This window comes from Capsicum annuum, chromosome 11 (genome assembly GCF_002878395.1).
Source record: "Capsicum annuum cultivar UCD-10X-F1 chromosome 11, UCD10Xv1.1, whole genome shotgun sequence".
Taxonomy (NCBI): Eukaryota; Viridiplantae; Streptophyta; class Magnoliopsida; order Solanales; family Solanaceae; genus Capsicum; species Capsicum annuum.
In genome coordinates this window covers 234,226,013-234,242,375 of record NC_061121.1, presented here as the reverse complement: position 1 = coordinate 234,242,375, position 16,363 = coordinate 234,226,013, and the positions used below count along the sequence as shown (strand labels likewise).

General features: G+C 35.2%; 2 protein-coding genes across 20 annotated transcripts; both read left to right on the top strand.

The window, feature by feature from the left end:
- Positions 1-1,168: 1,168 nt before the first annotated feature.
- Positions 1,169-2,081, top strand: LOC124888749 (putative disease resistance RPP13-like protein 1). The gene has a single exon (XM_047400026.1). It carries the CDS (start codon positions 1,311-1,313, stop codon positions 1,653-1,655), a length of 345 nt encoding a protein of 114 aa, XP_047255982.1. The 5' UTR covers positions 1,169-1,310; the 3' UTR covers positions 1,656-2,081.
- Positions 2,082-5,521: 3,440 nt separating this feature from the next.
- LOC107871027 (putative disease resistance RPP13-like protein 1) lies at positions 5,522-15,099 on the top strand. 19 transcript variants are annotated; one of them, XM_047400017.1, is made up of 15 exons: positions 5,522-5,681; positions 5,775-9,716; positions 9,811-9,944; positions 10,043-10,121; positions 10,207-10,365; positions 11,491-11,719; positions 11,823-11,946; positions 12,288-12,364; positions 12,462-12,546; positions 12,649-12,743; positions 13,329-13,383; positions 13,646-13,807; positions 13,989-14,065; positions 14,480-14,615; positions 14,716-15,099. In XM_047400017.1, the coding sequence occupies exon 2, from the start codon at positions 5,784-5,786 to the stop codon at positions 9,684-9,686; it is 3,903 nt and encodes a 1,300-aa protein (XP_047255973.1). In that variant the 5' UTR covers positions 5,522-5,681; positions 5,775-5,783; the 3' UTR covers positions 9,687-9,716; positions 9,811-9,944; positions 10,043-10,121; positions 10,207-10,365; positions 11,491-11,719; positions 11,823-11,946; positions 12,288-12,364; positions 12,462-12,546; positions 12,649-12,743; positions 13,329-13,383; positions 13,646-13,807; positions 13,989-14,065; positions 14,480-14,615; positions 14,716-15,099. The 19 variants fall into 19 exon arrangements, with proteins under 19 accessions (XP_047255973.1, XP_047255974.1, XP_047255972.1 ...); XM_047400018.1 differs by having other exon boundaries at positions 11,805-11,946; positions 13,646-13,674; XM_047400016.1 differs by having other exon boundaries at positions 10,449-11,719.
- The last annotated feature ends 1,264 nt before the right edge of the window (positions 15,100-16,363 follow it).

Genomic DNA, 16,363 nt, shown 5'->3' with positions numbered 1-16,363 from the left:
CAATGACTTCATTGTTACTCTGAATACGTTCGAGCCAACGAAAATCAAAAGATGACAGGATTATCCTTGGATCTCCAGTATTGAGAAATCTGAATTTGAGCTATGTGTAATTGTTTATCGTGTGTTTTAAGAGAGTACAATCACTTTTTAATCTCTGTTCTCGCTGCAAAAAAAATATTAGGATCTAGCTACAAAGTTTATTACTAATTTATTGTTAAATAGTTTGTAACTAACAAGATCTTTTGAAAATATGTTGCAACTATTAGAGTTTATGATCCAAATTATGTTGATCCGACCCTGAAAAGTTCACGGTGTGACTCATGTTCGTGATTTTTTGTGGGGTATGAACGTGTGTTTATTTGTACACATGTATTATATAAGTGCATTTAGCGGGTCGTTTTGGACATAACATTAAATTACGTCATTGAGACTTTCGTCTCCTGATTGTACTCCTCTCCATTATAGTGAATTCCTTGTGCCTCTGCTCGTGGTTTTTCCCGTCAAGGATTTTCACATAAATCTGTGCGTCTTTTTCTTGTTTTCTCTTGCTTTGTGGTATTGCTTATTCTGTCCAAACATAACAACAATTATAGCGCAAACTTTTATCGTTTCATAATGTCTCTGGGTGTTACCAAATTCCCAACTTCTTGACATGTTTTCAAGCACTTTTTTTTTCAATTTATACGACTCACTTTTCTTTTTAGTGAGTTCAAAAAAAGAATAAACATTTTAATATTTAGCAACAATTTAACTTTAAAATCCACATTTTACCCATAGTTAAAAAATTTAGTACACAAACATCGACAATTTATTTTATATCATGTTTTTAAAAAAATTCTTTCTTAAGTTTCACTCCAAATTAAACCACATCACATAAACTGAGGCTGAGCAAGTAGAAAAGTCATAGCAAGGAGACATGAAATGAAAACGAAACATTATGAAGTCTTTGTCAACGCAACCACCCCACTACGCTTCCTCTGTTGCCTCAATTATTCAACTTTGTCAACAAGACTAAGTCTTCTTGTTAGGTCAAAAGTCATACTCATGTAAAGAAGAAAAAAAGGACAGCTTTGATTCTTTCTACACCCTCAGACTTTGTGGAAAAGGGGTAGTTGTACCAATTACAAGTAAAACCACTGCAAAAAAAAAAAAAAAAAAAAGTGACAGAAGAATCACTTTGCAAATTACTCTTAACATTCAACAGGTAAAATAAAGTTGTTAATATTTGATTTGAAGATAGAAACATTTATCTTCTCAAAATACTTAAAATCATTTTTGTGGTTCCTTGTTTTGCTTTGTAGATTTCAGAAATGGAGATTGGCTTAGCAGTTGGTGGTGCATTTCTCTCTTCAGCTTTGAATGTTCTCTTTGATAGGCTTGCTCCTCAGGGTGATCTGCTCAACATGTTTCAGAAGAATAAGCATGATGTTCGACTCTTAAAGAAGCTGAAAATGACTTTGGTTGGCCTTCAGGCTGTGTTAAGTGACGCAGAGAATAAGCAGGCATCAAATCAACATGTGAGCCAGTGGCTTAATGAACTTCGAGATGCTGTGCACGGCGCTGAAAACTTAATGGAACAAGTCAACTATGAGGCTTTGATAAAACAAACCTATCTATCTGGTAATCATGCACATAATTCATATGATAAAAGATAATGCGAAAAACACACAATACTACTGAAACATGGTTATTAGTCTAATAAAATCAATAATGGGAATTAAAGTCCCGCAACATCTATCAACATTTGAAAAATCGTCTGCAAAATCTCAAATACATGATCACTAATAATTTGAAAATTGGGACAAGGCCCCCAGTAGATCAAAACATGACTAAAGATATATATCTGAAAATAAACAGGCCTTCTGGATCATAGAAGGCTCACCACTGTACAACCTGATCTGTGATCTGAAATATCTACTGTTTATCTTGACCCCTAGACTGTGTCCCAAAATCTGAAAGGAGGAAGGGTCAGCACAAAAGTACTGGCACGCGAAGCAATCCAAAATAGTGTATTTGTATATGTGTAAAGTAGATGAGAGCAATTTAACAAAACATCATGTATAAAATAGTTTCCAAAAACACATGGGCATCATTTTGAACATTCTTGTCAAAACAGTTTCTGATCTTTGTATTACTTCTGAGTTAGGTGGCGCTCCCCTACAAGTCTGATATTCCACGGGCTATATGGAATCCGCCATTGACTCGGCGGGAAAACCCCTAACCCGAGTGTGCCGTAAGAGTTGGAGTCTCTGATTTTGATATGCCACACGATTCTAGGCCAGCGTAATATATAAACCCGAATCAGCAAATCACGGTTTTGGGAAATGAGTTGTCTGAACTCATGCCTTCTTCGGGGAACCACCTAATATCTCCTTATGCCCTATTTTAGCCTTTTCTGAACATGCATCATTCTGAAGTTCTAAAACATGAAAATCTGATAAAGTCTGACTTCTGTATTTGTCTGTGTCTGTTATGGCATTGTCTGAATTGGTATCGTCATAACAAGACTTGCAAGTTGTGTTTTCTGTGCCATAATGCATTTAGCAAGATCTTTCATAAAGACATAGTTCAGACCACCCACATCTAAATAATATAAAAGATTTCATGTTCCGAAACATAAAACAAAACTCATGCAAAAACTCTTCAAAACATATGGTGGTCATGTGCTTTTGGCAAAATCGTGCACTCTTTCATTATATGGATATTCAGCATTTGTCAATACAAACAACCCTTTCTTTTGAAATCAAGATTCATAACCAAGTCATTCATAAATTACGATATTTCCTAACATGCTTTTCAAGATGTATTTCAAAACAATCCATATCATGTGAAACATGAGAAAAACTACATCAAGAGAAGGGTTTCATGTAAATCATGCTCTCAGTTCAATAATCATTCTTGAACACATACATACATATATACATAATTTCAAATCAATTTGGGGGAAAGGTCTAAAGACCAAAACACTACCGTCAAAACTTCTAAAACATGATTATGTTCATAAATTTCAAAACCCAATTCTTAAAACATGATTTTTATGCCCATGAGATTTAGGAAAACCCCGTGTACCTCGATTACGAAGAATAATGGATGATTCTTGAAGCTTGCGGATTGGGAATTCCGAATCTCTAATCAATTTTGAAAATCCACGATAGAATCTTGAGTTATTAGGATTTTTATTTTGAAACCCTTGAGAGAGTTCGCGGAGGAATTTTGGAGAGAATGTGAATTTGGGGGTCTAAAGTGCTGTTTTGGGCTTAAAATTCAGCGTTTAAACTGAATTAATAGGGGTGGAATTGACCCAAATGCCCCTGAAAAACGTGGAGTTGACTGCAAAAAATACACTACTGCCTCTCACAAAAATGGCCATAACTTTTCGCTCGATTGACGGATTTAGGCGAAATTGATATCGTTGGAAAGCTACTTCGAAGACCTTTCATTTGATATATAGTAGGTCACCTAGTTTGCTATATAACGAAGTTATACTCAACGAAAATTGACCCAAGTTGAAGTGTCCACTAAAACTAAATCGATGGAATTGTTTTCAACTCGTCTTTGAGTTAGGGAATTTTTGTCACCTCAATTCGTATCCAAATATATTCCCAAACTGTAGTATTTATCACCACATATATATTAACAAGGAATCATCTAGTTCGGATTTATACGCGTAGGAACGACGCTTCGATTTCTAGCCCGAAAAATGCGGGGTGTTACAATTATTTTGATATCTCTATTATAGTATTATTTTGTTATTGTTTACAGGTGGTAGATGAATGTCAGACGACTTTGAGAAAAATTTTGTGTGTAAAAATTAGATTTAATTGTATTATTTTGATGTCTCTAACATTGTATTGTATTATTGCAATTTACAGATGAGAGATGAATGTCGATCGACTTTTAAAAATACTTTTAGTAAAGATTAGATTTAATAAATAAATTCTCCATTTTTACTTACTCAAAAGATATTAAATTTAATTATTATATTCATCTTTATTATTCAAACTAATGTTAGAACTCATTAAAGTAAGGTACACGCGTAAGGCGCGTACACCTAAACTAGTATATATATGCGTTTACTGTTTAGTTTGGATGATTATTGGGTAAAACCAAAATAAAATCAATATAATTGGGTTTTTTGAAATTATTAAAATAAAATAAAATAAAATAAAATCGATAGATTAGCACGTAAAACAATAACATGATATACATTTAATACAAGATATTTAGTATATATTTGAGATTTTTATGACCAAACAACATTTTGAATAAAGTGAAATAAATGTCCCAAGAAAAAGTTTTAAAAAAAAATTTGGTCAAACGAGACCTTAAATTATAAATAAACTTTAATGTAAACATATAGAAGATATTAAAATTATTCATAAAAATAATATTTTATATATATATATATATAATTATCAGTTCGGTTATTTTTTAAATTTTTTTGTAAATTAAATCAAAACTAAATCAAACCAAATCAAATAGAAACGGTTTCCCAATGGTGCAAATTAGATTGTACTATCTCTTTTTGATTGATGCAGCCTCTATTTTTTCTTGTCTTCTTTATTTTATGATTAATATAGTAATAGTTATTTATATGAGAAGACAATATTTTAGAACGCAATAATTTATTCACTAAAAAATTGTAATCATTCCCTTATAGGTAATAGCAAAATGGTCTTAAAATAAGTCTATGCTTAAGTTATAGAAGCTTTAACTGGTATTTTATTCTTATATTGGATTGAACATCATGATTATAGATCTGATAGCTTGTATTGTTGATTTTTGATTTTCAATTAGGCTCGCACGACTTTAAAATATGTCGCAAGGGTCTAAGGCCTGCTTCTTTATATACTGCCAGTCAATGTCTCTCATGTTTTTTGTTGATATGACATTTGTCTAGGATATAACAATGATTTTTTTGTTACTCTGAATACATCTGAGCCAATGAAAATAAAAAAAATGATATGATTATTATTGGATCTGCAATATTGAGAAATCTAAATTTAAACTTTCTGTAATTGTTTATCATGTGTTTTAACTTTTAAGTGAATATAGTCACTTTCTAATTTCTATGCTCACTGAGGAAAAAAAATTAGGATTGAGTCGCAAAGTTTATTACAAATTTATCGTTAAATAGTTTGTAACTAACAAAATCTTTTGACAATATGTTGCAATTACAGCGCAAACTTTTATCATATCATCATATCTCTTGGCATTACCAAATTCCTAACTTCTAGACATATTTTCAAGTACTCCCTTTTTCAATTTATACGATTCACATTTCTTTTTAGTCAGTTCACACCAATATTGACGATTTATTTTATACATAATTTTCAAAAACATTCTTTCTTAAATTTCTCGCCAAATTAAACTACATCAGAAAAGTCATAGCAAGGAGACATGAAATGAAAACAAAACATTATGAAGTCTTTGTCAACACAACCACCCCACCACCCTTCCTCTGTTGCCTCAATTATTCAACTTAGTCAGCAAGACTAAGTCTTCTTGTTAGGTGAAAAGTCATACTCATGTAAAGGAGAAAAAAGGACAGTTTTGATTCTTAATACACCCTCAGACTTTCTGGAAAAGGGATAGTTGTACCAATTACAAGTAAAACCACTGCCCAATAAAAATAAAGAGACAGAAAAATCACTTTGCAAATTACTCTTAACATTCAACGGGTAAAATATAGTTGTTAATATTTGAAGATAGAAACATTTATCTTCTCAAAATTCTTAAAATCATTTTTTTTGGTTGCTTGTTTCGCTTTGTAGATTTCAGAAATGGAGATTGGCTTAGCAGTTGGTGGTGCATTTCTCTCTTCAGCTTTGAATGTTCTCTTTGATAGGCTTGCCCCTCATGGTGATCTGCTCAACATGTTTCAGAAGAATAAGCATGATGTTCGACTCTTAAAGAAGCTGAAAATGACTTTGGTTGGCCTTCAGGCTGTGCTAAGTGACGCAGAGAATAAGCAGGCATCAAATCAACATGTGAGCCAGTGGCTTAATGAACTTCGAGATGCTGTGGACGGCGCTGAAAACTTAATGGAACAAGTCAACTATGAGGCTTTGAGGCTTAAGGTGGAAGGTCAGCTTCGAGATTTTGAAGAAGCAAGCAACCAGCAAGTAAGTGACCTCAGCCTGAGCTTGAGTGATGATTTTTTTGTTAACGTAAAGGAGAAGTTGGAAGACACCATTGAAACATTGGAGGATTTGCAAAAGCAAATTGGTCTTCTTGGCTTAAAGGAGCATTTTGCTTCGACTAAAAGAGAAACTAGAAGACATTCAACTTCTTTGGTTGATGAATCTGATGTCTTTGGTAGGCAGAATGAAAAAAAGGAATTGATTGACCGTTTATTGTCCGAGGATGCAAGTGAAAAAAATCTGACTGTTGTCCCAATTGTTGGAATGGGGGGCGTGGGCAAGACAACACTTGCTAAAGCTGTTTACAATGATGAGATGGTGCAAAGCCATTTTAATTTGACAGCTTGGTTTTGTGTGTCTGAGCCATATGATGCTTTCAGAATAACAAAAGGGTTACTTCAAGAAATTGGCTCATTGCAGGTTGATGACAATCTTAATCAGCTGCAAGTCAAATTGAAGGAAAGCTTAAAGGGGAAGAGGTTTCTCATTGTTCTGGATGATATATGGAATGAAAACTATAACGAGTGGAATGACTTGTGGAATGTTTTCGTTCAAGGAGGTATTGGAAGTAAGATCATTGTGACGACACGTAAAGAGAGTGTTGCCTTGATGATGGGATCTGAGCAAATTAGCATGGACACCTTGTCTATTGATGATTCTTGGTCTTTATTTAAAAGACATGCATTTGAAAACATGAACCCTATGGGACATCCAGAAATTGAAGAGGTCGGAAAACAAATTGCTGCTAAGTGCAAAGGACTGCCCTTAGCTCTGAAGACGCTCGCTGGAATGTTACGCTCCAAATCAGAGGTTGAAGGGTGGAGACGTATTTTAAAAAGTGAAATATGGGAGCTGCCAAACAATGACATATTACCAGCGTTGATGTTGAGCTACAATGAACTTCCCCCACATTTAAAGCCATGTTTTTCCTATTGTGCAATATTTCCTAAAGATTATCCATTTAGGAAAGAACAAGTTATTCATCTGTGGATTGCTAATGGTCTTGTACCACAAGAAACAATTAATGATTTAGGCAATGAATACTTTCTCGAGTTGATATCAAGATCATTGTTTGAAAGGTTTCCAAATCCTTCTCAAGGAAACACAGAGGATTTCTTAATGCATGACCTTGTCAATGATTTAGCCCAAGTTGCATCTTCAAAACTTTGTGTCAGGTTGGAAGAGTGCCAAGGATCTCATATGTTGGAACAAAGTCTGCACATGTCATATTCAGTGGCGGAAGGTGGTGACTTTGAGAAATTGAAACCGCTCTCTAAGTCAGAGCAGCTGAGGACATTGCTTCCAATAAAAATCCAGTACCTTTACCGGCCAAGGCTAAGCAAGAGGGTGCTGCATAACATACTGCCCAGGCTAATATCTTTAAGGGCATTATCATTGTCATATTATGAGATTGTGGAGCTGCCGGATGCTTTGTTTATCAAATTAAAGCTCCTCAGATTTTTGGACCTTTCTCGGACAGAGATTAAAAAATTGCCAGATTCTATATGTGCATTGTACAACTTGGAGACGCTTCTCCTGTCATATTGTACAGATCTTGAGGAGCTACCGCTGCAGATGGAGAAGTTGATCAACTTGCGTCATCTTGACATAAGAAACACTTCTCACTTGAAGATGCCGCTACATCTGAGCAAGTTGAAAAGCCTCCAAGTTCTAGTGGGAGCTGAATTTCTTCTAGGTGGCCCCTGTTGTTGGAGAATGGAAGATTTGGGTGAAGCACATTACTTGTATGGATCTCTATCAATTTTAGAGTTGCAAAATGTGGTTGATAGAAGGGAAGCTCAGAAGGCAAACATGAGGGGGAAGAATCATGTTGAGAAGTTGTCGTTGGAGTGGAGTGAAAGTGATGCTGACAATTCTCAAACTGAAAGAGACATACTTGATGAGCTATGCCCACACACAAACATAAAAGAACTCCAAATCTCTGGATATAGAGGGACACAATTTCCAAATTGGCTAGCTGATGATTCGTTTCTTAAGCTGCTAGTACAGTTGTCTCTTAGCAACTGCAAGGACTGTTTTTCCTTGCCAGCACTAGGACAACTTCCTTGTTTGAAATTCCTTTCCATTAGAGGGATGCATCGGATAACAGAGGTGACGGAGGAATTCTATGGTAGTCCGTCCTCCGAAAAGCCTTTTAACTCTCTTGAGGAGCTTGAATTTGCAGAGATGCCTGAGTGGAAGCAGTGGCACGTACTAGGGATCGGAGAGTTTCCTGCACTTCAGGACCTTTCCATTAAAGATTGCCCCAAGTTGTTGGGGAAGTTGCCTGAAAATCTTTGTTCTCTGACGAAATTGAGAATCTCAACATGTCCTGAACTCAATTTGGAGACACCCATCCAACTTTCAAGTCTAAAGAGGTTTGAAGTTGATGGTTCTCCTAAGGCTGGAGTTCTCTTTGATGAAGCTGAACTGTTTACATCCCAACTTGAGGGAATGAAAAAGATTCTTCTCTTAGAAATTAGTTATTGCAACTCTCTTACCTCCTTGCCTATTGGCATTCTGCCGGAAATTCTAACAATAAGTATATCTCGTTGCCGGAAATTCAAATTGGAGGCACCAGATAGTAGTAAGATGAATTCTAACATATTTCTGGAGGAATTGTTTCTGGGTGAATGTGATTCTATATCATCACTTGAGTTGGTCCCAAGAACACGCTATTTGAGGGTAAGTGATTGCCGAAACCTTACTAGGTTTTTGATTCCTAATGAAACTGAAATACTCGATATTAGTTCGGTGGCATGTGGGACCCTGATGACGTCATTGCATATTTTCGAATGCAAAAAGCTGAAGCGGCTGCCAGAACGTATGCAGGAACTACTTCCATCTCTTAAGGAACTGCGACTGTTTCTTTGTCCAGAAATAGAGTCCTTTCCTGATGGAGGATTGCCCTTCAATTTACAACTCCTTGAGATCAACAATTGTGATAAACTTGTGAGCGGCCGAAAGGAGTGGAGTCTACAGAGACTCGCCTATCTCCGAGAGTTAGTCATCTACCACAATGGCAGTGACGAAGAGATTGGTGGTGGTGAGATTTGGGAGTTGCCTTGCTCTATTCAAAGGCTTACCATAGGCGATCTGAAAACATTAAGCAGCCAACTTCTCAAAAGTCTCACCGCTCTTGAATCTCTAGAGATTCGTAATTTACCTCAAATTCAGTCACTTCTGGAAGAAGGGCTTCCTTCCTCTCTTTCTGAGCTTTATTTATATGACCAGCATGAGCTCCATTCACTACCGACTGAAGGTCTTCGGCACCTCACATCGCTTCAAAATCTAGAAATCAGCAATTGCCATCAACTCCAGTCACTTCCTGAGTCAGAGCTTCCCTCCTCCCTCTCTAAGCTGACCATCTACATTTGCCCTAACCTCCAATCCCTTCCGGTAAAATGGATTGCGTCTTCCCTCTCTAAACTATCTATTGGCCATTGCCCATTGCTCAAACCACTCTTAGAATTTGACAAGGGGGAGTACTGGCCAGAAATTGCTCACATCTCCACCATATATAGTGATGGCGAATGTCTTTGATGATTAAAACCAAATTATGCTCTCACAAATGTAAGTTATTCTTTTCCCTCAGAAGCTTTTTATTTTTGTTTACTTCCCATTGTTCGTTTGTTAATTCGTTTTCTTTTTTGATCTTATTGAGCAGTGTGGAGTGTCTATTGCTCAAACTGTGTCTTGAATTCGACGAGGGGGCTTACTAGCCAAAAATTGCTCATATTTCCACCGTAAATATTGAGTGGGAGTACTTGTATGATTAAAACGAGGGGTGCATCGATAGATGTAAGTTATTCTATTTTCTTAATATCTTTCGGTTTTTGGTTACTTCTCTTTGCTTATTTGTCAATAATTCTGTTTCTTTGTTAAATCATTTTGACCAGTGAAGCCGAGGAAGCATCTTCAGATCAAGATGAAATCTTTATATTTACACCAAAATACTGAAAAATAAATCTACTTTAGGTAGGAATTGCTCCAGAAAATTGGTAGCTTAATACCTATCTTCTTTTCTTGTCTATTAACTTATCTTCTCCCTCAAATCTTGCAGACGAGAATATGACTTTCCATCATGAAAACTGGTCCGCTTTTTTCTACATTTTTCCGTCTCTTCTACAGAGATAAAGGGTTCATCAAGCTTGAAATTTAAGGAACTTGGAAGAGACTTTGAATGTCTGTTCCCATTATTTAAGCCCAGAATAAATTCAAGGTTAGATTACAGAAAAACGATTTAATCATGCTTCAGTTACAACTCTTATTTTGTACTAATGGTGGTTTCTGTCACAAACAAAGGGAACGGGGAGAGTAAAGCTATAAGGAAATTGCAGCTATAAATTGCTACAAAGAAACTGCAGTGAAGGGAAAAGCTGAAACTTTCTTTTTGTTTTCTATTTTCTGGATGGCCTTTTGGGTTGGTTACAAAAGGCTAATGTCATCCCCTATTTATACTTGTGTAGGGATGATTCTAGATACTACAAATCTGGAGTATTCTATCATCTTCCACAAATATGTAACACCCTCTAATATCTAGTTCTTTCCTAAATATAAATATCAAATTGACTACACTATTCTAGATTCTTCATACCTAGAATAGCCTAAATATCTAGATATTTCTTCAACATGATTATTCTAGAAATTACACTAGACTATTCTAGAGACTTAATTCCAAAAAATCTACTTCAATATTTTCACACCCCCTAAAGTGATTTTTTGGAAGCTATCCCAAACTTGTTGCAGAAGAACTCAAACGAAGCTTTGAACTATGCCTTGGTGGAAATCCTTGTACTTTTTTCTCGACTCCTCTTTCTTATTCAAATGATGAAGATTTCTCGTTATTGATTGGCCCCGCAAAGATATGTGTACCAACAAAAGTTTTATCTCTGTAACGTACCGACTTCACAATATTTCCTTTTGGTCTTTGTGAACTAAGTGATTCATCTCCTTGTCGAGTTTCATGTTGTTGAGTTTCCGAGCTCCCCTTTCTCTAAACTCCTCAACAACTATATTCTTTGGAGAATCATTTTTATTAATCATGGAAAGCTCCTCCTCCACTGCGGAAATATGTTTTGCTTATTCCCTGTTATAAGACTACATCAAAGCTTCGAAAGCAAAAATTTTGAAGGAAAATTTTCATACTCAGTTCTTTTAATGTCTAGATAACTTGACAGTTAATTCCATGGTATTCGCCTTTGCAAGTTACTCGGACACTTCAAAAATGTCTACGGGTGCGTGTCGGATTCTCCAATAGTGTCGGCAATATTTTAGGAGAGTCCGAGCAACTTAGCCTTTGCTTGCCTATTAGCTTGATTTGGCATTTGATCCATTGACATTGTAGGAGTTGTTCAATCGTTGAGCTGCATATTAATCATTGACATAATCTCCAGTCGCTTCCAGAACTGACTGACCTCTTCCATGTCTAAACTATGTATTTCCAACTGCCTGTTGCTCGAACCACGTATAGAATTTGAGAAAGGGTATTACTTGTCATAAATTGCTTATATCACCTACATCGAGATTGGTTGGGTGTACCTGCAATGATTAAAACGACTGGTACTCTGATAAATGTGAGTTATTCCGTTTCTTTTTCTTTTCAGCAGTTTTTTATTTTTTGTTTGCTCTCTTTGCTTGTTTACTAATTCTTTTCCGTAGTTAAATCTTGTTGAGTAGCATGTAGCGTCTATCGCCACTGTGAAGCTGAGGAAGCGTCTTGAGATCAGCATGAAAATTGACAAAAAAGGCAACATGTTGCAACTACAGAAATTCTTATACATCGTGAGCAAAAAAGACTAAGGTAGGAAACAGGATGAATAATTTTATCTAGGAAAGTTCATAGCAAAATGTAATACTAACAAATTAGAAGCCTTTTTATCATTCACAATATGTTGATGTATCATCCACGGATGTGTAAGTCTTTTGAAACATGAGTCATTTTTTAATTTGAAAAAGCTAGAGATGAAATAGACGTACCGTTGTCAATATGCCTGCCTATGCATTACTTGAAGTTTCATCAAATTATTCTTGTTTTTTCCCCTTCTCCAGTTACTTGAATAAAGAGGATGCGGTTTAGAGCTGCACATGTTCACACTTGTGCTTTGATAACGTGTAGAATCTTATTGTCCTCTGGAAATGCAGAGTCTCTGAAGTCAAGTAGAACATCCAAGGTCCATGTGGAAGAAAATTCTGGTTCCTATATATCAAAAATATGCAAGGTTGTTTCCAGATAGTACAGCATCTAAAAGCATCAGAAAACTGAATTACCTGGCCCCAACTATCATCGAGTTTTAATTCTCTTTTTTTTTTGATCAGGATTTTGGTAACAATATGTTCTTAGCTCAGTTGGTGAAAGGAAAGTAACCTTGCTTCGTTAGGAATTGGCAGCTATTTCATGAATGTGAGTGTAGTTTCGCCTAAATCATAGTAAAGGACTGTCCTTTTCACCATTCATGTAATGCTGAATTTTTGCTTTGTTTTACATTGGTCTCTTTGCTTGAAGTTTGATTGCAATAGCAATTCTTGTATTCTTGAAGTTTACTTGAGCAAGGAAGAGGTGTTTGGGGTAATGATTGTATCCAATCAGTGTAGATAAAGGTCTTCCTTCATCCCTCTACATTCTGGCAATCATTAACTTCTCTATCTTTCAATTATGTATGTATGACGTCCATTGCTTGAACCATGTTCACACGTTAGACTTGTGAGGACTAGCCTAAAATTTCTTTGTTCCCATCTAAAAGGATCGTTGGTAAACTGTTGATGATAGAAACTAAAAGAAGGAATAAGAAGCTACAGCTGGTGCCAGCTGTACTAGTTAGTTAGAGGTAGTTGTAACTAATTCTAGTGGAGTGTATGATAGAGAATAATATCTTAGCTAGATACAATTGTATATATATATGAGCTAGAGAACTTGTGTAGTTTTTTCAATTTTATCTCACTTCTCTGTTCCATTGAAGCTTAATACGAGTATACATTCATATTTAGTTCTTCTTCTTCTTCTTCTTCTTCTTCTTCATTCAGCTAATTTCCTCCATAGACGAGCTTCCTTAACATAAACTCATCTATTGATGAAGTTCATGCTACTAGGAACAGCACTTACACTTCGGATAACCTGCCAGTTATTTTAAAAAATTTCTCCTTGCTTGTTTATTAGCTAGTTTCAGTTCGTTGTTATCATTGCAGGAGTTGTTCAATCAATTTGCGGAATCATTTGGAAGATATATTTTGCCTATTCCTTGTAAGAAAACTGCATCAAACTTGGACTTGCTTTGAGATGTTGTAAAAGAGACCTAGTATAGATAGGAATTGATGATTTTCTCAAGCATGTAGATAGCATAAATTAGTAATAATGTACCACAAATCGTTTGCCATTAATGTAGGTATACATGTCAACTGGATGTTTATAGTATTTCTATACATTTTCCATTCTTACTTGAAGATTTTTAGTTCATCTCAATAGCAATTCATATACTCTTGTTGTTTCCTTTTTTTTTTTCCAGTCCGTTGAGCAAGGAAGAGGTGTTTCGGGGTAATGATTGTAGCAATCAGTGCCAATAAAGATCTTCCCTCATCGCTCTTTGTTCTCGTAATCATTAATTTCCTATATCTGAACTATGCGTTTATGGCACGTGTAGCTTGAACCATGTTTACACTCTAGAAAGGTGAGGACTGGCGTAAGATTTCTTGTCCATCTAAAAGTGTCTGTAGTGACTCATCTAAAGATGGAAGTTGATGCTACTAGAAACAACATTTACTCTTTAGATAACCTGCTAGTTATTTTTGAAAATTTCTCCTTGCTTGTCTATTAGCTTGTTTCACTTTGTTCATCTATTATCATTGCAGGAGTTGTTCGTTCAATTTGTGGAACACTTGGAAGAGCATGTATTTTCGGTAAAATGAAATCTCAATTTCACAGTTAGGTATGTTTGCCTGTTCCTTGTAAGAAGACTGCATCGAGCTTGGAAATCAAAAGATTTTCAAATGCAGTACTTTTTTCATTAAGTAGCTTTGTTCTTTGATCTTTGATGTTTAACAAGGCATCTGATAGGTAATACTGATGATTGATGAATGTTACCTTTTGTTAAATCTTTAGAATTGATAGCATAACCAAGAAAGAGTCATCTCTTATTAACTCTTCTAGTCTTAGCGGATGCATATAAGCTTTTCAAAATACGACAGAGTATTGCAATCAAATGTCTAGATAACATGACAGTAAGTTTGGATGTCTTCTTTGTTTGTCTATTAGTTTGATTTCGATGTTTATCTGTTGTCGTTGTAGGAGTTGTCCAATCTTGTCTTCGTTGTGTTAAATCCGTCAATTCTACGAATTGCAGGGAAGAGCATGAACTGTCAAAAGCTATGCAATCAAAAACTGCAGTTCTTTTTCACCAGCAGATGTCTACTTTGTCTTCCTTGAGATGAAGCATGCTTTGCTGCACATGGAGCATACGGCTCTAATGGAACCCAAAGGTACATTAGAATAAAAGTTGTTTAACGTAACACACAAACGAACATGTTATGTATTGTGGTTATAGATTTAAAAGGAAAGATTTTGCTTTTTCATTGTTAGGATTTTGACAAGGCTCAGTCATTATTTGGGAAGTAAAAAGTTTTGAAGGTATCTCTGCTCAAGTTGTAGAATCTTTAACCAGTATTTTATTCTCATGTTGGATTGAACATCAGAGACTATGGATGTGATAGCTTGTATTGTTGGCTTTTAGTTTTTTGATTAGGCTTGCACGACTTTAAAATGTGTCACAAAGGTTGAAGGAGCGCTTTTTTATATACTAACAATCAACGTCTCATGTGACATTTGTCTAGAATGTGACAATGACTTTCTTCTCATTCTGAATATGTCAACGAAAATCAAACGATGGCATTGTCACATGTAACACAAGAGACGTACTGTACATTTTGGTCAAATCTTATGATATGTTTATGTGTTCTTCTGGAATCAAGCATCCTCATTTTACTCTTTCTGCAATTTCTTGTTAGTTTGTTTTGCTAACATGGAGAAAAGGTATTTTGAAATGTAACACCCGCATTTCGGGCTAGAATAAAAAAACCATGACTCTGATGCGTTGATAATTCCAGAGCCTTAAATGCATGCCAATTTGGCATGTTTATGTAGTATGTGAATCCATTTGAGCATGAATTTAGACCATAGAGATCCTTCAACTCAAGGACGAGTTGAAACTATTTCGATCGATCCACTTAGATGCTGCCACTTAATAAAAAAGTCACATTATAAGTATGACCTTTAACTTTGTCAGTGCACAAATATGCCATTTAACTATACAAAAGCTGAACAAAAAAAGACTTCAATTCTAACTTTGATGCGCTTGGTTTTGAGTGTATACAAGCATCTTGCCAGGTAGGATTAGAGTGTTTTTTATTCAGCTTTTGTATAGTTGAAGGGTCTACTTGTGCATTGCTAAAGTTAAAGGTCATAGTTATAATTTGATATCAAGTTAAAGGTTCTATTTATGTATTATGCCTTAAAACTATGTATAACATCTTATTTAAAATTTCGAATTGTATGCGTGTACCGTAAGTTAGTTTTCCAAATTTAATTTACTATATTGTTAGTTATATTTATTTATTTAAAATATATCAATGTGATATGACCAAAAAAAAATTGTTAAATAAATAAGTTAATAATTTTACTATTGATTTCTTTTGATGCAACCGCGCATTGCTTGGGTAGGTAGACTAGTTTTTCCTTAGTTGAAAGGGAGTAAGAGATGAAAATTTTGTAGGATTTTCATCAGATTTCACATCTTCTTCTAAATGACCTTTCAATTTTCGTCCGACTTGAAATGTTATTTTAATGAAGGCAGCCTTTAATGAATTGTTTTTATTTTTTTAAGAAAAAATCTAAAAAGTACATGTATTTTGTGATGGTGGTATATTAAGTTTTGTTTTTTAATATCTAAAATCTATGTGTATCGTTTTAATTAGGTGGCAACATTTGGTTGGACTACTAGTCCACGTAGGAGTGATTTTCACGCATATGCGTTTCAAGATTGTTAGTTTGTTTTGCTAACTTGGAGAAAAAGTATTTTGAGGTCTATTTGATATTTCTTTTCTTGATTTGAAAGAACAATGAGCAGTGGATCTAACAAGGTTGTTGTCAGTTCATCAATTGGGATAGAGTTGTAGATGGACCTTAATAGGCACCTTGAACATAGAAAAAAAAAAGGTCCAAGGGTTTTCGA